A 27,261-nucleotide genomic window follows, 5' to 3' on the forward strand; every position below is an offset into this window, starting at 1 on the left:
GTGGCATTGTGGGTGCTCCCTCCTTCTTATTTCTCAAGGGTATACAACACACACACACACACACACACACACACACACACACACACACACACACACACACACACACACACACACACACACACACACACACACACACACACACACACACACACACACACACGCGCGTTCACACTACGAGATGTTTTTGGGCTTGTAGTTCGTCTAAACTCCACAAGGTGGTGATCTCACTTCTGTTGAGGCAGAAAGAGTCTATGGAAGACAGGCAGGAAGTGATGTCAGGAACAGGCAGGAAGTGATGTCGGTTATGGACAGGAAGTGATGTCAGTTATGGACAGGAAGTGATGTCAGTTCTGTACAGACAGGAAGTTCCGGGTGAGAGGTGAGTCGGGAGGAAGTAGAGAGGCGACATTGTTGGAAGTGGCAGTAGAGGAGGTAATAAGATCTTATTTTCTATTTACACCCAGTAACCCCCCCGTCATGTCCGTCCTCTTCCTCCATAGTCACTGTGACGTCTTTTATCTCCAGCAGATGATGATACACACATATATAGTGTGGAAACCTAGATTAACCCCTTCAAGGGCAGAACATTTCCTTACTTACGAGGCCGAGACATTCTCTTCACGTTGGTGATGTAACCTTTCCTACCAATCACCTTACAGTCTATACTTGCGGATTACACCACTTTTTTTACACCTCCCAACTGCCCCGTATTGGGTGGGACTGTCTCGAGATTTGGATTAAGTCCCGATGTCCCACCCATTAGGGCTGAGTCCCGGAGCCCAGCGCCAGAACATGTTCCATCACTCAGCTCCACTAAATTAGCCAGAAGGGGGCAAAACGCTGTTCCCTTCCCCCCTCTCTGTGTCTCCCCTGCGGCTGTACTTGTCACAGGCAGCTACAGAGGAAACACTGTTTATTACGGGGGAGGAGGCGGGTACTGAAGGCTGGCACAGGGGGTAGGGGGGGCCGGCCGAGCTTTAACTGACTGTGATTGGCTTTATACTGGGGAGGGAGCAGGTGCTAAAAGCCAGAACAGCAGTAGGGGGTGGGGCTATAAGCCAATCACAGTCAATCATTGCCCCATCTCCCTAATCCCCATGCAGACCTTTAGAACCCGCCCTCCATCCCCAGTATAAAGCAAATCACAGTCAGTCGTAGCCAAGCCTCCCTGTACTGGCGTTTAGTACCCACCCCTTCCCCGGTATAAAGCCAATTGCAGTCGATCATAGCCCCGATCCTACTCCCTTTGACAGCTTTTAGTACCCACCCCTCCCCAGTATAAGGCCTATCATAATCATAGCCCCGCCTCCCTACTCCCTCTACCAGCCTTTAGTACCCACCCCTTCTCCGTTATAAAGCCAATCACAGGTAATCATGCCCCCACCCCCTACTCCCCGTGCAGTCCTGTAAAACCCGCCTCCTCCCTGGTATAAAGCCAATCAGTCAATCATAACCTCCCCACCCCCTACTAGCTGTGCCGGCCTTTACCACCCGCCCCCTCCCCGGTATAAACACTCATTGTTTCCTCTGTAGCCGCCCATGGCAAGCACAGCTGCAGGGGAGACACAGAAAGAGGATCGGCTTACTTCTGTTCTTCTCACTGGACTCTGCACAATACTCGGGGTACTGCAGCTCCGACTCCTCACCCCCTCCTATTCCCTGGCCCAGTAAGTGGAGTTATGATTATATGTAATTTAGCTCCGCCCACTGGACCAGGGAATAGGAGATGGGGGAAGGAGTCAGAAGCTGCAGTACCCTGAGAAATTAGTCCCTGGAGAAGGAGAGCAGAGGTCATCAGTGCAGAGGTGAGACAGACAGTCACTTACTACTGACCCCTGAACTCTGCCGCACCTAGTACTGACCTCTGAACTCTGCCACACCTAGTACTGAACTCTGCCTAACCTACTACTGACCCCTGACCTCTGCCTCACCTACTACTGACCTCTGCCTAACCTACTACTGAACTCTGCCTCACCTAATACTGACCTCTGAACTCTGCCTCACCTACTACTTACCTCTGTACTCTGCCTAACCTGCTTCTGAACTCTGCCTCATCTAGTACTGACCTATAAACTCTGCCTAACCTACTACTGACCTCTGAACTGTGCCTTAAATAGTACTGAACTCTGTGGGAAATGACTCTGGGGTCAGTAGTAAGTAAAAGAGAGTTCAGAGGTCAGTAGTAAGTATCTGAGAGGTCAGTAGTAAGTAACGTAGAGATCAGATGTCAGTAGTAGGTAACAGAAAGTTCAGAGGTTAGTAGTAAGTAATGCAAAGTTAATGGGTCAGAGTTCAGAGGTAAGTAGTAAACAATGCAGAGTTCAGAGGTCAGTAGTAAGTATGGGAGAGTTATGAGGTCTGTAGTAAGTATTGGGGAGTTCAGAGTCACACTGACCTCACAGCTCCTCCTCCCCAATGTCCCTCCATCCGGCTCTTTTCTTATTTACCGATGCTCCTAGGATGTGGGTGGACCCGTACCAACCTCATGTAGAAAAGCGCCCTGAGGTGATTCAGTTCGTATAGGTAGCGCTATACAAGTCATTCATTCATTCATGTACATGGGAGGACTTTTGCCTCCTGCATTGTATGTAATGATGTCAGAATGCCTACAACAAGTTTTTCACCTATGAAGTGTGTGTGTGGGGGGAGGTCAGTGTTGGTAATTTCTACCTCAACGTGAAGTGTGGCTTTAATAAAATGTAGAGAGTAGGGGTGTTGAAAATGATCGCCGCATCGATGCATCACGATTCTGCCCTTCCCGATTCAGCATCGATGTGGTTAGCCAGCAAAATCGATTGTGGCTTTAATAAAATGTAGAAAATAAGATGAGGAGGATTCTGGGAATGTCATTTTGATTTTACTATTTGTGTTCAGATGTAGAGTTTTCCTCCTGTGAAGTCTGGAGATCACATGACCATCACATTGCCTCCACCTCCCTCCCTGATAGAATAGAGAAATACAAAGAAGATTCACCAGAGAGATGATGGAGGAGAGGTGAGGAGGATTCTGGGAATTGTGGGACATTATCCAGTAACAGACAAGGGATGTGTCTGGATGGTGACTGTATCATTGTGTGTGTCAGGTTCCTATAAGGTGTCAGGATGTCACTGTCTATTTCTCCATGGAGGAGTGGGAGTATTTAGAAGGACACAAGGATCTCTACAAGGACGTCATGATGGCCAATCAGCCGCCCCTCACATCACCGGGTAAGAGGAGACTTTATTGTAAAGGAGAGAGCAGTACGGAGGCTCCACCTAGATCCCCCATCATCTGATAAACACATAGAAACAATGTATTCAGTCAGTGTGTGTGTTTCCTACAGATGGATCCAGTAATGGGAACCCACCAGAGAGATGTCCCCGTCCTCTGTATTCCCGGGATTCCACACAGGAAGGTCACACCATCCCCCACCATCATCAGGTAGATGAGGAACAATCACTGATAGTTATATTTTATACACAAGTATGTTTGTTACAATTTATTTCTTATTATATATTCAGAGTGGAAACCTCAATAATAAGAGTATTATTAAAGAAGAGTATACAGAGGAAGATGAGGAGTATGGAGTGATGAAGGAACTTTCAGATATACACAAGGATATGATGGAGCCACCTAATACTAGGAACCCACCAAAAAGATGTCCTCTGTATTCCCGGGATTCCACACAGGAAGGTCACACCATCCCCCACCATCATCAGGTAGGTGGTTGTCAATTATTGTTACAGTTGTGCTCAAAAGTTTGCTTCCCCTGGCAGAAATCGCGGAATTCTGGCATCGGTATTAGCGATATGACTGATCATGCCAAAAAAAGTCTTAAAAATAATAATAAATATATATATATATATATATAATAACCATGATGGAGATCCTCCAAATGGTCCTAATGAGAAGTCTCTCCCCCCCCCCCCCACCCGGAATGTTTGGCCTTGGTACAGACACACAAGGTGACACACACAGGTTACAATGGCAATTAAAAGGTTAATTTCCCACATCTTTGGCTTTTTAAATTGCATTTAGTGTCTGTGTATAAGTCGTCAATGAGTTTGTTATCTCTCGAATTATTGCACTGAACGGGCTAGACACTGAGCAACGGGGGAACTGTCAAAAGACCTGCGTAACAAGGTCATTGGACTTTATAAAGATGGAAAGGATATAAAAAAAGATATCCAAAGCCTTGAATATTCCAGTCGGTACTGTTCAATCACCTACTAAGAAGTGGAAAATTCAGGGATCTCTTGATACCAAGCCAAGGTCAGGTAGACCAAGAGAGACTGCAGTCACAACCGCTGCAGGAATGGTATGGTATGAATGGGAAAAACCTACAGGTAACCTCAGGAGAAATACTGGCTGCTTGTCAGGAACCACGAATCAGACTGAGACAGAAAACGCAATAAAAAAATCGCACATTTTAATGTAAAGGTAAAAATGTTACAGAACAGGAAACGTAGTCAAAACATAGCCAGGGTTCGGAAGCCAAAGCGGATAGTCAGACAAGCCAGTAAATCAGGAAACCAGAGCTCAGCCTAGTCGGAGGCAGAAGAACAGCAGTTACAGATTTTCTAACAGCCAGTGGCAGCTGGTGCTCAACATTTTTGGGGGGACGCAAAAAAATCATCAAATGCAGCCACTGTGCCATCAAATGCTGCCACTGTGCCATCAATTTCAGCCACTATCTCAAACATTGTCATTGAGTCTATTAAACGCTGTCACCGTGCCTATTAAATGCTGCCACTGGCCCATCAAACACTACCACTGTGCCCATCAAACGCTGCAACTGTGCCCTCAAAGCTGCCACTGTGCCTATCAAATGCTGCCACTGTGCCCATCAAACGCTACCACTGTGCCCTCAAAGCTGCCACTGTGCCCTCAAAGCTGCCATTGTGCCTATCAAACGCTGCCACTGTGCCTATCAAACGCTGCCACTGTGCCCATCAAACGCTGCCACTGTGCCCATCAAATGCTGCCACTGTGCCCATCAAACGCTGCAACTGTGCCCTCAAAGCTGCCATTGTGCCTATCAAACGCTGCCACTGTGCCTATCAAACGCTGCCACTGTGCCTATCAAACGCTACCACTGTGCCCTCAAAGCTGCCACTGTGCCTATCAAACGCTGCCACTATGCCTATCAAACGCTGCCACTGTGCCCATCAAACGCTGCCACTGTGCCCTCAAAGCTGCCACTGTGCCTATCAAACGCTGCCACTGTGCCCATCAAACGCTACCACTGTGCCCATCAAACGCTACCACTGTGCCCTCAAAGCTGCCACTGTGCCTATCAAACGCTGCCACTGTGCCTATCAAACGCTGCCACTGTGCCCATCAAACGCTGCCACTGTGCCCTCAAAGCTGCCACTGTGCCTATCAAACGCTGCCACTGTGCCTATCAAACGCTGCCACTGTGCCCATCAAAAGCTGCCACTGTGCCTATCAAACGCTGCCACTGTGCCTATCAAACGCTGCCACTGTGCCCATCAAACGCTGCCACTGTGCCCTCAAACGCTGCCACTGTGTCCATCAAACTCTGCCACTGTTCTATCAAATGCTGCCACTGTTCTATCAAACGCTGCCACTGTGCCCATCAAACGCTGCCACTGTGCCCATCAAACGCTGCCACTGTGCCATCAAACGCTGCCACTGTGCCATCAATTGCAGCCACTGTGCCAACCGCAGCCACTGTGCCCATTAAAAGCTGTCACTGTGCCATCAAATGCTGCCGGTGTCCCCATCAAATGCCTCCAGTGGGTCCATCATATGCTGCCAGTGTGCCCATCATATGCTGCCAGTGTGCCCTTGAATGCCCCCAGTGTGACCCCCGCCCGCTCGCCGTCTGCCCAGCACTTACCCTGTCTTGGTTGGGCAGCGGGTGATGGCGACGAGCAGGTTCCTTTTGCGCGTCTCCGGACGTCCTCAGCTCACATCATCTCCTCCTGATAGGCGTCCATTAGCGGCGCCTGACGTTTCACCCAATCAGGTGACAGGTAACAGACCCGGGCACCTGATTGGGGAAGAGGCGGTTTAGGAGAGGGAATATTCTTTTGCTTTCCTAATGCAGCTGGCCATGGTGGGCGCTCGTAAGGCCACCTTTTTTGACGCCTATGTCTCTAATCAGGTGCTTTTCGGGTGCCGGGCGCCTGAATAGGGGGTGTCAGCGGCGGCCATAGATAGATCCATGCAGTGCATGAATCTATTTATTGGTGATAAGAGGGGGTGGCAGGAGAGAGTGGGAGCGGCGCCCCGTGTCGCCCTTATGGAAGCACCGCCACCGATCCCCCACTAAATACACGGCCTCAAAGCGCCTGTGGATGAGCTTCTTTTTCTGGGCTCTCCGATGCCCGGGACGAGATTTGACTTCCAAGTGGTTTGCGAGGTGTATGAGGTCTCTTGTTGCAGCGATCCAATCCCCGCGATCAGCTCCACCCACAAGCAGGCCATCAAGCTTACAAGGCCTTGGCTGGGGCATCTTTTGCTCGACTTCTGGTAAGCGAGTTCTTCTTAAGGTGGCGGTGAACTTCTTGTGCCGCGAATCGCTGTGGTGTTTTCACCAGTAGAGGGACCTTCCCTTCAATATCATCCTACAGATTCACGTTTTTTTATGCTTTCTCCTCCAGAACTTTGCATGTATCAGTTTTAGACAGTTTTAGCGCAGCTACCCTTTTTTTTTTTTTATTAACCGGTTCCCAACCGGCGCACGCCGACGTACGTCGGCAGAATGGCACGGGCAGGCATATTGGCGTACAGGTACATCCAATCTTTAATGCCGCCCTGCCGTCGTCGCCGCGCTTGCGTCCTGGTCGGGACCCCCCCCCCCCCCCCCCCGTGAGTCCGGTCGCGGGTCCTGCGGACTCGATCACCGCTGGGGCATACCCGCGATCGTCTCACAGGGGGGGCGGCTGAACGAGGAAATGCCATTGTAAACAGCATCTGCCCGTTCTGCCTAGCAACTAGTGACGCTGATCTCTGCTCCATGTGATTGGAGCAGAGATCAATGTTCACTAAAAGAAAGCCCAGCCCCCCCCCCCAACAGTTAGTAACACGCCCCTAGGAACACTTAACCCCTACACTGCCACCCACTGGTTAACCCCTTCACTGCCAGTGTCATTTACACAGGAATCACTGCATTTATATAGCACTGATTGCTGTATAAATGACAATGGTCCCAAAAATGTGTCATAAATGAAAGAAAGCCCAGCCCCCCCCCCCAACAGTTAGTAACACGCCCCCTAGGAACACTTAACCCCTACACTGCCACTCACTGGTTAACCCCTTCACTGCCCATGTCATTTACACAGGAATAACTGCATTTATATAGCACTGATTGCTGTATAAATGACAATGGTCCCAAAAATGTGTCATAAATGTCCGATGTGTCCGCCGCAATGTCGCAGTCACAATAAAAAATCGCCGATCGCCGCCATTACTAGTTAAAAAAAAAAATTATTAATAAAAATGCCATAAAACTATCCCCTATTTTGTAAACGCTATAACTTTATTGCGCAAACCAATCAATAATCGCTTATTGCGATTTTTTTTTTTTTACCAAAAATATGTAGAAGAATACGTATCGGCCTAAACTGAAGGAAACTAATTTCTTTTATATATTTTTGGGGGATATTTATTATAACAAAAAGTAAAAAAATAATGCGTTTTTTGCAAAATTGTCGCTCTATTTTTGTTTATAGCGCAAAAAATAAAAAAAAGCAGAGGTGATCAAATACCACCAAAAGAAAGCTCTATTTGTAGGGGGAAAAAAAGGACGTCAATTTTGTTTGGGAGCCACGTCGCACGACCGCGCAATTGTCAGTTAAAGCGACACGCAGTGCCGAATCGCAAAAAAGTGGTCTGGTCTTTGACCAGCAGAATGGTCCGGGGGGGGGGGGGGGCTGAAAGTTGTTAAGTGCCGCATGTTACCAGAAAAAATACTGGAGAGGGAGTTGGCATTCTCCTGCAGGAAAGCTCTCCATGGGAAGCTCTTGGACTTTCCGGCACGGCAATTACCCAAATCACAAGGCCAAGCGGACCCTCCAGTGGTTAGAGAAAGGTGAAGGTTCTGGAGTTGCCGTCTCCTGACCTTAACCACTTCAATACCGGGGGGGCACTTAAACACCTTCCTGCCCAGACCAATTTTGAGCTTTCAGCGCTGTCGCACTTTGAATGACAATTGCGCGGTCATGCTACACTGTACCCAAATGAAATTTTTATCACTTTTTTCCCCACAAATAGAGCTTTCTTTCGGTGGTATTTGATCACCTCTACGGTTTTTATTTTTTGCGCTACAAATAAAAAAATACCGAAAATGTTGAAAAAAAATATTTTTTTTTTGTTTCAGTTTCAAAACTTTGTAAATAAGTATGTTTTCTCCTTCACTGATGGGCACTGATGGGGCTACACTGATGGGCACTGAAAAGGCGGCACTGATGGGCACCAATGATGTGGCACCAATGAAGTGGCACTGATGAGGTGGCATTGATGGACACTGATAGGCGGCACGGATGGGCGACACGGATGGGCAACATGGATGGACACTGATAGGTGGCACAAATTGTCACTGATAGCTGGCACGAATTGGCATGGATGGGTGGCACAGATGGGCATGGATAGGCGGCACAGATGGGCATGGGTGGGCACTGATAGGCGGCACAGGTGGGCACTCATAGGCGGCACAGGTGGGCACTCATAGGCGGCATTGGTGTTATACTGTACTAATGGATGCCAATCAGTGCCAAACAATAATGCATGCCAATCAGTGATGCCCATTGTGGGCACTGATTGGCATCCACTATGGGCACTGATTGGCATCCATTGTGCTGACTGGCATCCCTGGTGGTCTAGGGAGCATTACCTTTTCCCTGGTGGTCTGGTGGCGTCCCTGGTGGTCCAGTGTGGGCATCCTCGGGGGTCGGCTGTGCTGATAATCGATCAGCACAGACCCCCCCTGTCAGAGGAGCAGCTGATCGGCTCTCCTCTACTCGCGTCTGACAGACACGGGTGAGGAAAAGCCGATCACCGGCTCTTCCCATTTACACTGTGATCAGCCGTGATTGGACACGGCTGATCACGTGGTAAAGAGTCTCCGTCGGAGACTCTTTACCGAGATCATAGTTGCTGGGTGTCAGACTGAACCCCCGCAACAACGATCGCCGCGATGCGCGCCCCCGGGGGCGCGCAGCGGCTCATAATCCTGAGGACGTCATATGACGTCCGATCAGGATTATGAAACCACTTTGCAGCCGTCAATTGCCTATAGGGCGGGCGGCAAGTGGTTAATATCTTCGAGCCGCTCTGGGGAGATCTCAAAGGTGCTCCTTCATGCAAGAAGACTTTGGAGGCATCGTGCCAAGACGAATGGGCAGCTCTACCACCTGCAAGAATTCGGGGGTCTCATAGACAACTATTACAGTAGACCAGCCGCTGTCATTGATCTGAAGGGGGGCAATACATAGGCTTAAGGACTAAGGGGATGCAGACTTTTGAATGGGGGGGTTCATTGGTTTACTTGTTGCCGTGTTTTGCCACAATCACTGATAGTATCATTAGGATCTGTACATTATCTGCATTGTTACCATTGATGTCATTTTTATTATATATTCAGAGTGGAAACCTGAGAGATCCTAAAGTTGAGGTAAAAAAAGAGATAAAAGAGGAGGATGATGAGGATGGGGTGATGGAGGAAGGTCAAAAAGAAAACCCACCAGAGAGATGTCCCCGTCCTCTGTATTCCCGGGATTCCACACAGGAAGGTCACACCACTCCTCCCTATTGCAAGGTTGGTGGGATGGAATTTATAAAACGCGGACTCATGGGTGGATTTCTTATGTGATGTCACAATATTAAAGCTCTTATTTTACAGATGATTTTCTCTCTCATTTTCTTGGTTTAGAGTGGAGATCCAATCGATATAGAATTTGAGGTTAAAGCAGAAGAAGAAGAGAGGTATGTGAGGGATGATCAGCAGTCTATGGAGGAGGATGGAATAACGGGGACATTTATAGAGGAGGACACTCCTACAGAGATCAGCACAGGTGGGTCATTAACACTAAATCCATTCCCTCCACCCATACTGCTCACTGATTGGTCCAGATTAGGGCGGGGGCTGGGTGATATCAGCCTGTAATCCCCTGGTCACTTTCCTGAGCTGTGTTCCCCGTCCTGTATTCCTGGATTTCTCTCCGATAATCTTCCTTCTCTGTGCTGCCGACACAATTTATGGATCTAGACTGGATTTATGGAGATTCTGGGGATCAGCTGGCAGCAAAATGTTGATATTCACCATAGGCGCCAGTCCAGTCTTCATCTTGGTTGTCCTCCCCCCATCCTCACTCTCTGACCTCTGGTGGGGCTCAGCCCCGCTGTTATTCATGACTAAATCATGGACTAAATAAGGAAGTGCAGGACTTCTTGTGTTGGGAAGATGGCAATGAGTGATAGAGGGGGAGGGGACACTCGTCCTATAATCCCCTCATCACTGTCACTCCTATAGAAGACAGTTCTCGTTGTTTCCTCCCTCTCTGACTAAGGTCCATGAATAAAGAAATGATCTGGTAGGAGATCAGAGGACCCATTTACTAGTTACCTTGAGGGGGGAATTGTAAGATCCTCAGAGACAAAGCTGCCTGATGTGGGCGGAGTCCTGGTTTAGGGGAACCAATAAGCTCATGTCTAGTAATAATCTTTGTATTTCTATTTTAGTAGATGGACGGGAGATGAGGAAAACCTCAGAGGATTGTCTCACTTTGTCTCCAGACTGTAAAGTAGAAGATGAGGACATCACACAGTATAGTCCAGGAGAAAACCCGACTACCTCAAATGTCCATCCGGCACCACACAGTGTAGATGGACCATCGTATTCCTCTTATCCCGAGGAACCTCAGACTGTGCGGGACGGGGCCGGACCATCGTATTCCTCTTATCCTGAGGAACCTCAGACTGTGCGGGACGGTGCCGGACCATCGTATTCCTCTTATCCCGAGGAACCTCAGACTGTGCGGGACGGTGCCGGACCATCGTATTCCTCTTATCCCGAGGAACCTCAGACTGTGCGGGACGGTGCCGGACCATCGAATTCCTCTTCTCCCGAGGAACCTCAGACTGTGCGGGACGGTGCCGGACAATCGAATTCCTCTTATCCCGAGGAACCTCAGACTGTGAGGGATGATGCCAAACTTTCAAAAGATAAGAGGTTTTCCTGTACTGAGTGCGGAAAATGTTTTGGAAAAAAATCACGGCTGGTCATGCATCAGATGAGTCACACAGGTGAGAAGCCACATTCCTGTCTTGAGTGCGGGAAATGTTTTTTAATGAAGTCAAGACTTTACAAACATCAAAGATTGCACACCAGTGAAAAGTTGATTTCCTGTCCCGTGTGCGAGAAATGTTTTGAACAAAAATCAGAACTTGTCATACATCAGATGTCTCACACGGGTGAGAAGCCATACTCCTGCTCTGAATGCGGGAAATATTTTTCAGACAAGTCTTCCCGTAACAGACATCTGAGATTGCACACGGGGGAGAAGCCTTATTCCTGTCCCGTCTGCGGGAAATGTTTTGCAACAAATTCACATCTTTCCAGACATCAGATAAAACACACGGGGGAGAAGCTGTATTCCTGTTCTGAGTGCGGGAAATGTTTTTCAGAGAAGGTCGGTCTTAAAACTCATCAGAGAACGCACACAGGGGAGAAGCCATATTGCTGTCGCGAGTGCGGAACGTTTTTTGCAGATAGGTCCAGTCTTTGCAGACATAAGAAATTGCACACGGGCGAGAAGCAACATACCTGTATCGAGTGCGGAGCGTGTTTTTCACGAAAACCGGAACTTGCCAGGCATCAGATGATTCACACGGGGGAGAAGCCCTATCCCTGCCCTGAGTGTGGCAAATGTTTTTCTAGGCAGTCCTATCTTAATGTACACCAGAGATCGCACACGGGGGAGAAGCCGTATTCCTGTCCTGAGTGCGGGAAATGTTTTTCATTAAAGTCACATATTATTACACATCAGAGATTGCACACGGGGGAGAAGCCGTATTCCTGTCCTGAGTGCGGGAAATGTTTTTCACAGAAGTCCAACCTTTACAGACATCGGAGATCGCACACAGGGGAGAAGCCGTATTCCTGTCCTGAGTGAGGGAATTGTTCCTCACCGAAATCCTGTCTTCCTGTACATCAGGGGGTCCCGCATAACCCTCGAGGTGTATTAGTGAGTGCGGGAAATGTCTTGTATATGAATGTTGCTGGACATGTGGGGAAGAAGCACCCCCTGATATACACCTCAGATATACTCCATGGCTGATCTTCATCATCTAACTTCATCTAACTCGCTTTTGTTACTTTCTGTCGTAAAATAAATCGTCTCTCTACAAACGACGGTATATATCTGAAGACTGATCGATCCTGACATGGCATGGGCGCACACTGCGGCAGGAGCGCCTCGTTGCTAGGACATGGCGCCACCCCCCCCCCCCCCATCTCTGTAAAAGAGTCGCTGACGTGGCTCTTTAACCACGTGGTAGGCTGTGTCCAATCACAGCCGGTCACGTGTAAACAAGGACGTGCCAATAGTTGGCGCTCCTCGCCTCAGACTGACGGTGCGTGCCGAAGAGAGCCGATCAGCGGCATCTCCTCGCAGGGGACAGTTAGAGATGTAATCAGGGCCCTGATTACATTAGAGCGCCAGAGGTGCCAGCAACCATTGCCCACCAGTGGCAGCAGTCAGTGCCCCCCCTCTGTATACTTCGCTCCTGTCACCCCCTCTGTATACTCCGCTCCTGTCCCCCCCTCTGTATACTCCGCTCCTGTCCTCCCCCTCTGTATACTCCGCTCCTGTCCTCCCCCTCTGTATACTCCGCTCCTGTCCTCCCCCTCTGTATACTCCGCTCCTGTCCCCCTCTGTATACTCCGCTCCTGTCCTCCCCCTCTGTATACTCCACTCCTGTCCTCCCGCTCTGTATACTCCGCTCCTGTCCTCCCCCTCTGTATACTCCGCTCCTGTCCCCCTCTGTATACTCCGCTCCTGTCCCCCTCTGTATACTCCGCTCCTGTCCTCCCCTTCTGTATACTCCGCTCCTGTCCCCCTCTGTATACTCCGCTCCTGTCCTTCCCCTCTGTATACTCCGCTCCTGTCCCCCTCTGTATACTCCGCTCCTGTCCTCCCCCTCTGTATACTCCACTCCTGTCCTCCCCCTCTGTATACTCCGCTCCTGTCCTCCCCCTCTGTATACTCCACTCCTGTCCTCCCGCTCTGTATACTCCGCTCCTGTCCCCCCCTCTGTATACTCCGCTCCTGTCCTCCCCCTCTGTATACTCAACTCCTGTCCTCTCCCTCTGTATACTCCGCTCCTGTCCCCCTCTCTGTATACTCCGCTCCTGTCCCCCTTTCTGTATACTCCGCTCCTGTCCTCCCCCTCTGTATACTTCGCTCCTGTCCTCCCCCTCTGTATACTTCGCTCCTGTCCTCCCCCTCTGTATACTCCGCTCCTGTCCCCCCTCTGTATACTCCGCTCCTGTCCTCCCCCTCTGTATACTCCGCTCCTGTCCTCCCCCTCTGTATACTCCGCTCCTGTCCCCCCTCTGTATACTCCGCTTCTGTCCCCCCCTCTGTATACTCCGCTCCTGTCCTCCCCCTCTGTATACTCCGCTCCTGTCCCCCCTCTGTATACTCCGCTCCTGTCCCCCTCTGTATACTCCACTCCTGTCCCCCCCCTCTATATATTCCGCTCCTGTCCTCCCCTCTGAATACTCTGCTCCTGTCCCCCTCTGTATACTCCACGCCTGCCCCCCCTCTATATATTCCGCTCCTGTCCCCCCTCTGTATACTCCGCTTCTGTCCCCCCCTGTATACTCCGCTTCTGTCCCCCCCTGTATACTCCGCTTCTGTCCCCCTCTGTATACTGCGCTCCTGTCCCCCCCCCTTTGTATACTCCACTTCTGTCCTCCCCCTCTGTATACTCCGCTCCTGTCCTCCCCCTCTGTATACTCCACTCCTGTCCCCCTCTGTATACTCCGCTCCTGTCCCCCTCTGTATACTCCGCTCCTGTCCCCCTCTGTATACTCCGCTCCTGTCCTCCCGCTCTGTAAACTCCGCTCCTGTCCCCCTCTGTATACTCCGCTCCTGTCCTCCCCCTCTGTATACTCCGCTTCTGTCCCTCTCTGTATACTCCGCTCCTGTCCTCCCCCTCTGTATACTCCGCTCCTGTCCCCCTCTGTATACTCCGCTCCTGTCCTCCCCCTCTGTATGCTCCGCTCCTGTCCCCCTCTGTATACTCCGCTCCTGTCCTCCCCCTCTGTATGCTCCGCTCCTGTCCCCCTCTGTATACTCCGCTCCTGTCCTCCCCCTCTGTATACTCCGCTCCTGTTCCCCCTCTGTACACTCCGCTCCTGTCCTCCCCCTCTGTATACTCCGCTCCTGTTCCCCCTCTGTATACTCCGCTCCTGTTCCCCCTCTGTATACTCCGCTGCTCTTCCCCCTTCTGTGTACTCTGCTGACAACCCCTGATATCTCACGAAAGCCCCCCCACAGGGCTGAAAAAAACAAAGAATTTTAATAAATATTTAAAAGGTTAAATTGTAACAATAATTAAAAAATAAAAAAAGTAACGCACTGACACCGCCCCCCCCCCCCCCCCCAAAAAAAGCATTATAAAAAATTTGTGATGCCAGTCAGTACTGGCTTTCGGTGCCCATCAGTAAAGCCCATCAATGCCCATCGTTTCCGCCCATCAGTGCCACCCATTAATGCCCATCAGTGCCTATCAATGCCATCTATCAGTTCCCACCAGTGCCACCCATCAGTGTTGCCTATCAGTGCCACCTATCATTGTCCATAATTGCAGAATATTATTGCCACCTCATCAGTGCAGCCTATCATTGCCACCTCATCAGTGCACATCAGTGAAGGAGAAAAATTACTTATTTACTGACAGAAACGTTTTTTTATTTTATTTTTTTCTGGCATTATTTTATTGTAAAAAAGAAAACTCCCAGCAGTGATTAAATACCACCAAAAGAAAGCTCTGTTTGTGTGAAGAAAATTATAAAAATTTCATATGGTTACAGTGTAACATGGCCGCGCAATTGTCATTGAAAGTGTGACAAAGCTGAATTTTGGCCTGGGCAGGAAGGGGGTAAAAGTGCCCTGTGGGTAAGTGGTTAAAGAAATAGGGGGCCTCAGGCCCTTGATTGTTGTAAAAAAAAGTAACTGTTGGCATGTTGTTACAAATATAAGAACAAAATGTATAGGAGATAGAAGAAAGTATAGAATAAACAATAGAGAAGGAAGAGGAGAAAGAATATCTTGGACCAATAGCCTCCCAAGCTTGTCAATGAAGGGGCGCCATCTGGATTCAAAGAGTTTAATATAGTGTAGCTGACTTTTTGCATTGTAGTGTCCAGTTTTTCTCTAAATAGAAGTGTTCTAAAGTTTCTCTTAATTTCCAAGATGGTGGACGTTGTTGCAGAGATCCAGTGCTTAAAAGGTGTTTATACGAGCAACTAGGAGACATAGGAGAGTCCACTGTGGTTGTTCTGGAGGGTTAAGATTTTAAGTTCATCAGAGAGGTTACACGTCTTTTTACATCCGAACAGTAGAAGCAAGGAGTCCTTAGGTGGTTGGTAGTTGGTTACCCCAAAGATAAAATGTTAGGACTCGATCCCAGTAGTCTGAGATGGCTGAGCATGTCCAGAGACGGTGGACTAAAGATGTCTCGAAGGCTGAACACCAAGGACAAGTTGCCCTCAGAGGTGTAGAGTGTTTAGTGGAAAAAAGGAACATAAGCTCTATGTAGAAGTTTGAACTGAGTTTTCCTCCAGAGATTCATTTGTCACCAGTTTTTGAGTTATAGTAAAGCCTTCCAGGATATTATCCAGGATATCCTCTCCAGGTAAGTCTTTAATCCAAGATTGTACAGATGCGAGGGGTAGAGGTTTACGTAAAGAGAGAATTTACTAGTCTGTAGATGTCTTTAATCGAGTAGTACTTTTGCTCGTTAAGTAGTTTGTCTGTGAAGACGTTCGAAATCTGGTAGGCTTATTCGAAACAAGTTATGCAAATGACATGGCAAGTTTTCGGAAGTTGTAAATGTTTTAGCCACAGTTTTTTGGAAAATGTTATTTTTTTTTTTTATAAAATGTGCTTTTTATTCACAATGTTGTCATTTTCACAAGTTATTTCTCACACGCGGCATGGGCATACTTATAATTACACTCCAAAACACATTCTGGTACTCCTTAAATATGAGGATACCACATGTCTGAGACTCTTTCACAGCCTAGCCACAGAAAGGGGCCCAAACTCCAAGGAGCACCTTCATATTCAGGCATAAATTATGCATCCAGTTTTCTGATTACCTATCAACTTTTTGGAGGCCCTGGAGCACTAGAACAGTAGAGACATTCGCAAAATAACCACATTTTGGAAAGCAAACTCCACAATTTTTTTTTTCTAAAAGGCATGGTGAGTCTTTTGAAGACTTTTTTATGGCCACAAGAAAATTAAATTTTACAGTTTAATACGCTATTTCTGACACACGGCATGAGCATACTTATAATTAAACCCCAAAACACATTCTGATACTGTTACCGTGTATGGGTATACCACATGTCTGAGATTCTTTAGCAAAAATAGATGCATAGAAGGGCCCAAAATCCAAGGAGCAAATCAAATTTTCTGACTACCTATCACAGTTTGTGAGGACCTGGAGCACCAGAACAGTGGAAATACCCATAAAATCACCACATTATGGTAAGCAAACATCCAAATCTATTTTATAAAAGGCATTCAAAGGTGAGTCTTTTGAAGACTTAATTTTTTTTCTTGCTACAAGCTTTTTGAAAGTTACTGTACATTTTTTACACAAAGTTGTCAGTTTAATAAGATATTTCTCACATGGCATAGGCATACTTATAATTACACCCCAAAACACATAGTGAAACTCCTCCTAAGTATGGGTATACCACATGTCTGAGACTCTTTAGCAAAAATAGATGCATAGAAGGGCCCAAAATCCAAGGAGCAAATCAAATTTCCTGACTACCTATTACAGTTTGTGAGGACCTGGAGCACCAGAACAGTGGAAATACCCATAAAATCACCACATTATGGTAAGCAAACATCCAAATCTATTTTCTAAAAGGCATTCAAAGGTGAGTCTTTTGAAGACTTCATTTTTTTTTTTTTGCTACAAGCTTTTTGAAAGTTACTGTACATTTTTTACACAAAGTTGTCAGTTTAATAAGATATTTCTCACATGGCATAGGCATACTTATAATTACACCCCAAAACACATAGTGAAACTCCTCCTAAGTATGGGTATACCACATGTCTGAGACTCTTTAGCAAAAATAGATGCATAGAAGGGCCCAAAATCCAAGGAGCAAATCAAATTTCCTGACTACCTATTACAGTTTGTGAGGACCTGGAGCACCAGAACAGTGGAAATACCCATAAAATCACCACATTATGGTAAGCAAACATCCAAATCTATTTTCTAAAAGGCATTCAAAGGTGAGTCTTTTGAAGACTTAATTTTTTTTTTTTGCTACAAGCTTTTTGAAAGTTACTGTACATTTTTTACACAAAGTTGTCAGTTTAATAAGATATTTCTCACATGGCATAGGCATACTTATAATTACACCCCAAAACACATTTTGGAACTCCTCCTAAGTATGGGGATACCACATGTCTGATACTCTTTCACAGCCTAGATGTATAGAGACATCTAATTTCCTGACTACCTATCACATTTGTGGAGACCCTGGAGCACCAGAAGAGTGGAAACACCCACAAAATGACCACATTTTGGAAAGCAAACACTCCAATGTTTTTCTAAAAGGCATTGTGAGTATTTTGAAGACTTCATATTTTTTTTTGCAACAAGGTTTTGGAAAATGCAGAAAGAAAATTAAAAATTTTTTTTTTGCACAGAGTTGACAGTTTAATACGTTATTTCTCACACACAGCATGGACATTCTTAGAATTTCACCCCAAAACACATTCTGATACTCTTCCTGAGTTCCTGAGTATGAGGATCCCACATGTCTGAGACTCTTTCACAGCCTTGATGCATAGAGGGGCCCAAAATCCAAGGAGCACCTTTGGGCTTTCAAAGAGCATAAATTACATCAAATTTCCCGACTACCTATGATAGCTTTGGAGGCCCTGAAGCACCAGGACAGTGGAAAGACCCCAAAATTACCCCACTTTGGAAAGCAAACACTCCAAGGTATTTTCTAAAAGGCATAGTTAGCCTTTAGAAAATTTAATTTTTTTTAGCCAAAAGGATTTGGAAATGCAGGAAAGAAAATCAAAATGTCATTTTTGCACAAAGCTGACAACTAATATTTCTAAATTCAGCTTAATAATTATATTTTTCACACACATTATGAGCATACTTACAATTACACCCAAAACATTATTCTACTCTTGAGTATGGCGATATCACATGTGTGAGACTTTTTTTACAGCCTACCCACACGGAGGGGTCCAAAATTGAAGGAGCACCTTCATATTCAGGCATAATTTATGCATCAAATTTTCCGACTACCTATCACATTTGTGGAGGTCTTGGAGCACCAGAACAGTAGAAACACCCCCAAAATGACCACACTTTGGAAAGCAAACGCCCCAAAGTATTTTCTAAAAAGGCATGGTGAGTCTTTTGAAGACTTCATTTTTTGCCACAAGCTTTTGCAAAATGCAGAAAGAAAATAAAAATTTAATATTTTTTTTACACAAATTTGTCAATTGAATAAGATATTTCCCACACACAGCATAGGTATTCTTAGAATTTAACGCCAAAACACATTCTGCTACTCCGAGTATGGCGATACCACGTTTGTGAAACTTTTTCACAGCCTGGCCACACGGAGTACACAATCCAAGGAGCACCTCCAGGCTTTCTATTTCCTGACCATCTCATCACATTTTTGGAGGCCCTGGAGCACCAGGACAGTGGAAACACCCAAAAAAATGACCACATTTTGGAAAGCAAACACCCCAAGGTATTTTCTAGAAAGCATTTCAGTCTTTTGAAGACTGGCCTTGTTCACTGGCCAGAAGTACAGAAGCCTAAATAAAGTAAGAAAAAAAGAGTTCCTGTGGTTGCAGGAATGCAGTTGTCCACGGAGGATGGCTGGGATTGTCTTGCAGGAACATAATTAGGCTTGCAGATTGGTCCGTTCAGCCCGCAGGCAGAGACATGGTCAGCAAACAAATGATCAGTCCATGAAGAAGCGTGGTCAATAAAAAGGCCTGGGTTAGTACAGGCAACAATCAGGGACACTATGACTGGCTGCACTATTACGGCTCGTTCACATGTGGAGTGGGGGGGCCTTGTGTTTGAGCCACAGTTTTTCTGCCCTCCAACCATTACCCCTTTTGCTGCCGAGACTTTGTGATACTTTGCATTGCAGCTATCGCAGGAATTACACCCCCTGATAATGACCATTGAAGTAAATGGGGGTGCTTGTGTGGGGTCCAAAGGGTTAAAGCAGGGGGTGATGCAGGATTACAGTGCCTTCTCACTGCCCGCCCAATGCTATCTGAAGAGCCATTTTGAACACAGAAATCAGAGAGCATTACACATGTGAACAAGTCCTAATAGTGACAATATGACTGCTCTTTCGGTGATGAGGGACGCTAACTGGTGTGGAGGTGATCAGGGACATTGTAAATGGTGTGGAGGTGATCAGGGAAACTGTAACTGGTTTGGAGGTGATCAGGGACACTGTAACTGGTGTGATGGTGATCAGGGACACTGTAACTGGTGTGATGGGGATCAGGGACACTGTAACTGGTGTGGAGGTGTTTGGGGACACTGTAACTGGTGTGGCAGTAATTATGGACAATATAACTGCTGTGGCGATGATCAGGGACACTGAGACTGGTATGACGGTAATTATTGAAAATTTGACTGGTGTGGTGGTGATCACGGACACTGAGACTGGTATAATGGTGATTAAGGATAATATGACTAGTCTGGTGGTGATCAGGAACAATATGACTGGTGTAGCGGTTATCAGGGGCACTGTAACTGGTGTGGAGGTGATCATAGACACTGCAACTGGTGTGGAGGTGATCAGGGACACTGTAATTGGTGTGGTGGTGATCAGGGACCCTGTATCTGGTGTGGTGGGGATCAGGGACACTGTAACTGGTGTGGTGGTGATCTGGGACACTGTAACTGGTGTGGTGGGGATCAGGGACACTATAACTGGCGTGGTGGTGATCGGGGACACTGTAACTGGTGTGGTGGTGATCGGGGACACTGTAACTGGTGTGGTGGTGATCTGGGACACTCTAACTGGTGTGGTGGTGATCAGGGACCCTGTATCTGGTGTGGTGGGGATCAGGGACACTCTAACTGGTGTGGTGGGGATCGGGGACACTGTAACTGGTGTGGTGGTGATCTGGGACACTGTAACTGGTGTGGTGGTGATCTGGGACACTGTAACTGGTGTGGCAGTGATAATAGGCATGGGGACTGATGTGGCAGTGATAATAGACACCCGGATTACTGTGGCAGTGATCAGGAAGAAGGGTACATCCACCTGCATTGGCACTGCTCCCTTTTGCCCGTTTACACACAGTGGCCGGACAGGAGGCGGTTAAACCACCAAGTAGTAAAGGGAAGTATGAAGCATCTAAATGAATAGACCTCTCAGCAATGCTATTACCAGGCTGTAGAGGAAGCTCTAATAATCTAGAGTTTGCAATAACAATTTCGCTGTTTGAGCTGTTTTTGCATTTTGTTTGTTTACATGTATTAAAATGCACACTTAGGGCCTGAAGGTTAGTTAAAAAAAAAATATATATTTTTTTGATGCAGAGGCCCTGGGGAATAAAATGGTAGTTCCAATTTTTTTATGCCATATATTAGTACAATGGTTTATCAAACATATGTAAACATGAGTAAAAATGAACTAAATGTAATTTTATAGGACACAAACACAATATATTACTCAAGTTTTGGTAAAATATAAAAGATGAGGTTGTGCCGAGTAAATAGATACCAAACATGTCCAGACTTAAAATGACGTGTGCCGGTGAAATGACAGCACACTTCGGCACCCAAAAATTGCCCTTAAGCCACATGTTAAAAGCCCCTACCTTACCTTTGTTTAGTGTTAACTATGAATAGGCTATCTTTAATGAGGCACCAAGGTTCTATTAGACCCCCTCATGTCTCTCCTGCCTTCCACTGAAGATAATGGAGAGCAGACTGGGCTCCATTTTAAGCTTCCGTGGCCACTGCGGCCAGGAATGATAGAACTAAACCTGGAGGTGACCTAATACACATCACTTCTGAGTTCATATTATCTAGGGAGGTTCAGGGAGCTGATGTTCTCTGGTCTCCATCTCCTCTACCCAATGGCACCCGCTATGCCAGTACGGGACCTGCAGGTGGAATGGTGGAGCCTGGAACCATGGCGGGGGGGGGGGGGGGGTCGCACATTCTGGAGATGATGTCTGAGAGCGCACTGATTCCTCACCAGAATATTCCAGAAGACTACTGCTGGTCTTTGTGATAAATGGAGGAGGAGGTGGAAATGGGGACAGGAGGGCGATGAGTGGGATGAAGAAGAGGAGGTGGGTAAACAAAGGGGCAGAGAGATGAAATGGGGGGGGAATGAAGAATGGGACAGGACAATGAGGAGGGGGGACAGGAGGGGAATGAAGGAGGCAGGGAGGTGAGAAGGAGGATGGGACCAGTAGGGTTCTCTGATATCAACCCACTGCTGATCACTACATGCTCATTGGTCGCTGGCAGCTCCAATCTAGACACTGATTGGTCTCCCATTGCCAGGCCCCCAACTCATTTCCACTTTACACTGTGATTCTCGGGACAAATAGCTAAAATAGGGTTGCCTATTTAAGGTTACCTCATCCCTTTAAGCCCGAACACATACGAAATACACGGGTTCTGTGGCTGATTAAGGTGGAAATTAAACTCACTTGGTGCCTTATCTGCATTAAATTAGCCTCAGAACCCCTTGTAATTAAGACGTGTTCGGGTTTAAAGGGATGAGGTGGCAACTCTAAGCTAAAAAGTGTGATTTTCCTGGCAAATCGGAGACAGTTGGTAACTGTCCATCTAAAGGGATATACAGCACAAACACACACAGCACTAGGCCGTGTTCACGCTACGAGACGTTTCTCGGGGCTACAGTTCCTCTGAGCTCCACGAGGTGGTGATCTCACATCTACCCAGACAGGAAGTCTCTTTGGAATTCAGACAGGAAGTGATGTAGCGTGCACACAGGAAGTGATTGTACATACGAATGGGGCATTTCACGTGAGAGGAAGTAGAGAGAAGACATCGCTGGAACTGGCAGCTGAGGAGGTAATACGATCTTGTTTTATCATAGCTCCCATCACTGTCCATTATTAGCGACCAAATCCCTCTGTCCATATTTCCCCTTTAAAACGTCTCTCTTTTCAGTCCGATGTACACACAGACAAAGGTAAATTCGTACCTCTCTGAACGGAGCTCCGATGCTGGCTGAAGCCTTCTTCCTGAACCGACATGACTGGGGAGTGCCGATCTCCTGGTCCTCAACAGAGCTCTGTGCTTCCTCCCGCTGATCTCCTCATCACTACAGAACATGGTAAAAAGACGTGGTCGTGACATGGACGTCCATGGAGAATGGGGACCGGGAGATGGACACTTTGGAGAAGAAAGAATTTCTGAAGAAGACTTCATCCAGTATTTGGTCGCCATCAGAGCAGTAGTTGGTGGTGTATACGGAGAGGAAAAGATTGACTTACTTCTGTGCAAAGAATACTTTTATTTGGCATTCAGCTTTAAGTCATCATAGTTTGTATAACAGGGGGTGTGGTCTCTGAATTAATATTTGTGACAAAAGGTGTCTTTCTTCTCCATCTCAGTAAGTTGGGAGGAATATTTTCTATTTATACCCAGTAATCCCCCCGTCATGTTCCGTCCTCTTCCTCCATAGTCACTCTGACGTTTTTTATCTCCAGCAGATGATGATACACATATATATAGTGTGGGAACCTAAACCCTTCAGGGTCTGAATGTTTCCCCACTGATGGGGCCGTAACATTGTATGCAGTTTGGAGATGTGTAGATGACAGGGGTTTTATTTCGACCTAAAGGGCAAAGAATAAGAGGTTCCTGGACCCCATCAATGCTAACAGTAAACTGGATATTCTTCTGTGTGTAATCCCACTGGGGACCGTTCTTTAATGATAGAAACCCTCATATTGTCCCCCCATACATCCTCATCCTAATATTGTACAACCAGTACAGCCCAGAACATTCTCTGTTATCAATTTTTGGTCTACAGGAAACCGGTATAGATCACATGACCAATTAGGATGGAGGAGGACCGGAGTCACATGACTGAGAGGATACTAAACCTCACCCTGGAGATCATCTACCTGCTGACCGGAGAGGTGAGGAGGATTCTGGGAGGTCACATGACATCACACTTATCTCTATTAATAAAACACAGACCTGACCGGAGAGGGGAGGAGGATTCTGGGAGGTCACATGACATCACTCTTATCTTTATTAATAAAACACAGACCTGACCGGAGAGGTGAGGAGGATTCTGGGAGGTCACATGACATCACTCTTGTCTCTATTAATAAAACACAGACCTGACCGGAGAGGTGAGGAGGATTCTGGGAGGTCACATGACATCACTCTCATCTCTATTAATAAAATACAGACCTGACCGGAGAGGTGAGGAGGATTCTGGGAGGTCACATGACATCACTCTTGTCTCTATTAATAAAACACAGACCTGACCGGAGAGGTGAGGAGGATTCTGGGAGGTCACATGACATCACTCTTATCTCTATTAATAAAACACAGACCTGACCGGAGAGGTGAGGAGGATTCTGGGAGGTCACATGATATTCCTATTGGTTCCCCAATACAGAGATTTCCTCTTCTGAAGTCCGGTGATCATATGACCATCACAGTGCCTCCATGTGACTCCCTAAAACCTGAGAGACACAACATGGAGAAGATTCTAGAAGTCACCAAGAAGATGATGGAGCTGCTGACAGGAGAGGTGAGGAGGATTCTGGGAATTCTGGGACATTATCCAGTAACAGACAAGGGATGTGTCTGGATGGTGACTGTATCATTGTGTGTGTCAGGTTCCTATAAGGTGTCAGGATGTCACTGTCTATTTATGTATTTAGAGTGGAAACCTCGGGGGTGATAATATTGATGTTAAAGAAGAGTATAAAGAGGAGGATGAGGAGTATGGAGTGATGGAGAAGTTTTCAGAAGGACACAAGGATATGATGGAGCCACCAAATACCAGGAACCCACCAGAGAGATGTCCCCATCACCTGTATTCCCGGGATTCCACACAGGAAGATCACACCATATCTGACAGTTACAAGGTTGGTAGGACGGGGCATCTAGACCAGTGATTCTCAACCAGGGTTCCTCCAAAGGTTGTAGGGGTTCCTTCCACATTGGGCAATTTCTGCCTCTCAGATAAGTTCCCACCGACACCATTGATCTTTTTAGCTATCTGTAAGGAGATAATTCTTCCCACTGACCATCACACTAATGTATGATGAGTTGTAGAGTTCTAATTTTTAGCAGAGGGTTCCCTGAGACTGAAGAACTATTTCAAGGGTTCCTCCGTGTTGAAAAGGTTGATAAAGGCTGATCTAGAACATGGACTAATGGAAATGATATGTGGATTTATTATGTGAGGTTATATTTTACCGATATTATTTTCTCTCATTTTTTGGGTTTAGGGTGAAGATCTGATAGATATCAAAGTTGAGATTAAATCAGAAGAAGAAGAAGAGAGGTATGTGAGGGATGATCAGCAGTCTATGGAGGAGGATGGAATAACGGGGACATTCATAGAGGAGGACACTCCTACAGAGATCAGCACAGGTGGGTCATTAACACTAAATCCATTCCTCCACCCATACTGCTCACTGATTGGTCCAGATTATGAAATAAAGTTTGCACTATAAATGGAGAAGTGATCTAATTGGAGGTGAAGGCAAATCATTTACCGGGTATGTTCCTCAGAGACAAAGCTGCCTGATGTGGGCGGAGTCCTGGTTTAGGGGAACCAATCAGCTCATGTCTAGTAATAATCTTTGTATTTCTATTTTAGTAGATGGACGGGAGATGAGGAAAACCTCAGAGGATTGTCTCACTTTGTCTCCAGACTGTAAAGTAGAAGATGAGGACATCACACAGTATAGTCCAGGAGAAAACCCGACTACCTCAAATGTCCATCCGGCACCACACAGTGTAGATGGACCATCGTATTCCTCTTATCCCGAGGAACCTCAGACTGTGCGGGACGGTGCCGGACCATCGTATTCCTCTTATCCTGAGGAACCTCAGACTGTGCGGGACGGTGCCGGACCATCGTATTCCTCTTATCCTGAGGAACCTCAGACTGTGCGGGACGGTGCCGGACCATCGTATTCCTCTTATCCCGAGGAACCTCAGACTGTGCGGGACGGTGCCGGACCATCGTATTCCTCTTATCCCGAGGAACCTCAGACTGTGCGGGACGGTGCCGGACCATCGTATTCCTCTTATCCCGAGGAACCTCAGACTGTGCGGGACGGTACCGGACCATCGTATTCCTCTTATCCTGAGGAACCTCAGACTGTGCGGGACGGTGCCGGACCATCGTATTCCTCTTATCCCGAGGAACCTCAGACTGTGCGGGACGGAGCCGGACCATCGTATTCCTCTTATCCCGAGGAACCTCAGACTGTGCGGGACGGTGCCGGACCATCGTATTCCTCTTATCCGGAGGAACCTCAGACTGTGCGGGACGGTGCCGGACCATCGTATTCCTCTTATCCTGAGGAACCTCAGACTGTGCGGGATGGTGCCGGACCATCGTATTCCTCTTATCCTGAGGAACCTCAGACTGTGCGGGACGGTGCCGGACCATCGTATTCCTCTTATCCGGAGGAACCTCAGACTGTGCGGGACGGTGCCGGACCATCGTATTCCTCTTATCCTGAGGAACCTCAGACTGTGCGGGACGGTGCCGGACCATCGTATTCCTCTTATCCCGAGGAACCTCAGACTGTGCGGGACGGTGCCGGACCATCGTATTCCTCTTATCCTGAGGAACCTCAGACTGTGCGGGACGGTGCCGTCCTTCCAACAGAGAAGAGGTTTTCCTGTACTGAGTGTGGGAAGTGTTTCCGTTTTAAATCCCATCTTGATGTGCATAAAATGTCTCACACAGGTGAGAGGCCCTATTCCTGTCCTGAGTGCGGGAAATGTTTTTCAAAGAAGTCCTATCTTTCCACACATCAGAGATCTCACACGGGGGAGAAGCCGTATTCCTGTCCTGAGTGCGGGAAATGTTTTTCCTTTAAGTGCAATATTTACACACATCAGAGATTGCACAGGGGCGAGAAGCCGTTTTCCTGTTCTGAGTGCGGGAAATGTTTTACACAGAAATCCGAACTTGTCACACATCAGAGGTTTCACACGGGGGAGAAGCCGTATTCTTGCCCTGAGTGCGGGAAATGTTTTTCAGACAAGTCCAATCTCAACAGACACCAAAGGTCCCACATGGGGGAGAAGCCGTTTGCCTGTTCTGAGTGCGGGAAACATTTTTCAGAAAAGTCCAGTCTTTACAGACATCAGAGATCTCACACGGGGGAGAAGCCGTATTCCTGTCCTGAGTGCCGGGAATGTTTTTCAAAGAAGGCCGAGTTTAACAGACATCAGAGATTACACATGGTTGAGAAGCCACTTCCCTGTCCTGAGTGAGGGAATTGCTCCTCAATGAAGTCCTGTCCTCCTGTACATCAGGGGGTCCCACACAACCCTGGAGATGTATTAGTGAGTGCGGGAAATGTCTTGTATGTGAATGTTGCTGGACATGTGGGGAAGAAGCACCCCCTGATATACACCTCAGATATACTCCATGGCTGATCTTCATCATGGAAGAAACAGTTCATAGACCTCAACCATAGCCTGACCTTTTGACAAAGATGTCCTATGGAATGGATGATACAACAGTGCCATCTAGAGGACGGATTGGTAAATGTTTCTCCCATTGAAACATAGTATTGAGAAAAGGGGCCACACCCATGTGGGGGGATAATAAAACTTTCCAAATAAAAAAGCAACAACATAAAAAACAGTTGATAAGGAGATCAGAGATCACCAAAGACATGGATGAAGTGTTGTACCGTGTTGGCCATTGATAGCAGGAGAAAAATAAAAAATGAGTCATTACCTCTCATTGGCTGAGAACATTTTGTGGCCTGAGCTATTTAA

The 27,261-nt window shown here is 47.1% G+C and overlaps 1 protein-coding gene across 3 annotated transcripts; it reads left to right on the plus strand.

Moving 5' to 3' along the window:
* The first annotated feature begins 201 nt into the window (after positions 1–201).
* On the plus strand, positions 202–27,226 carry LOC143955598 (uncharacterized). Of its 3 annotated transcripts, none has more exons than XM_077465682.1 (8): positions 202–432; positions 2,875–2,994; positions 3,083–3,206; positions 3,323–3,420; positions 3,501–3,698; positions 9,590–9,763; positions 9,878–10,019; positions 10,687–12,721. In XM_077465682.1, exons 3-8 carry the CDS (start codon positions 3,122–3,124, stop codon positions 12,117–12,119), a joined length of 2,130 nt encoding a protein of 709 aa, XP_077321808.1. In that variant the 5' UTR covers positions 202–432; positions 2,875–2,994; positions 3,083–3,121; the 3' UTR covers positions 12,120–12,721. The 3 variants fall into 3 exon arrangements, with proteins under 3 accessions (XP_077321808.1, XP_077321809.1, XP_077321807.1); XM_077465681.1 differs by lacking the exons at positions 9,590–9,763; positions 9,878–10,019; positions 10,687–12,721 and adding exons at positions 24,165–24,371; positions 24,738–24,882; positions 25,112–27,226 and having other exon boundaries at positions 208–432; XM_077465683.1 differs by lacking the exon at positions 3,501–3,698 and having other exon boundaries at positions 205–432; positions 10,687–12,719.
* Positions 27,227–27,261: the final 35 nt, after the last annotated feature.

This window comes from Lithobates pipiens, unplaced genomic scaffold, assembly GCF_037356315.1.
Source record: "Lithobates pipiens isolate NorthernLeopardFrog02 unplaced genomic scaffold, aLitPip1_a1.2 Scaffold_35, whole genome shotgun sequence".
Lineage (NCBI taxonomy): Eukaryota > Metazoa > Chordata > Amphibia > Anura > Ranidae > Lithobates > Lithobates pipiens.

Excerpts from the sequence above, each read along its gene's own strand:
- LOC143955598 (XM_077465681.1), top strand. The coding sequence starts at position 3,122 with ATGGAGGAGTGGGAGTATTTAGAAGGACACAAGGATCTCTACAAGGAC. Across the intron at positions 3,207-3,322 it reads GCCGCCCCTCACATCACCGG|ATGGATCCAGTAATGGGAAC; the intron begins GTAAGAGGAGAC and ends TGTTTCCTACAG. Across the intron at positions 24,372-24,737 it reads CCATATCTGACAGTTACAAG|GGTGAAGATCTGATAGATAT; the intron begins GTTGGTAGGACG and ends TTTTGGGTTTAG.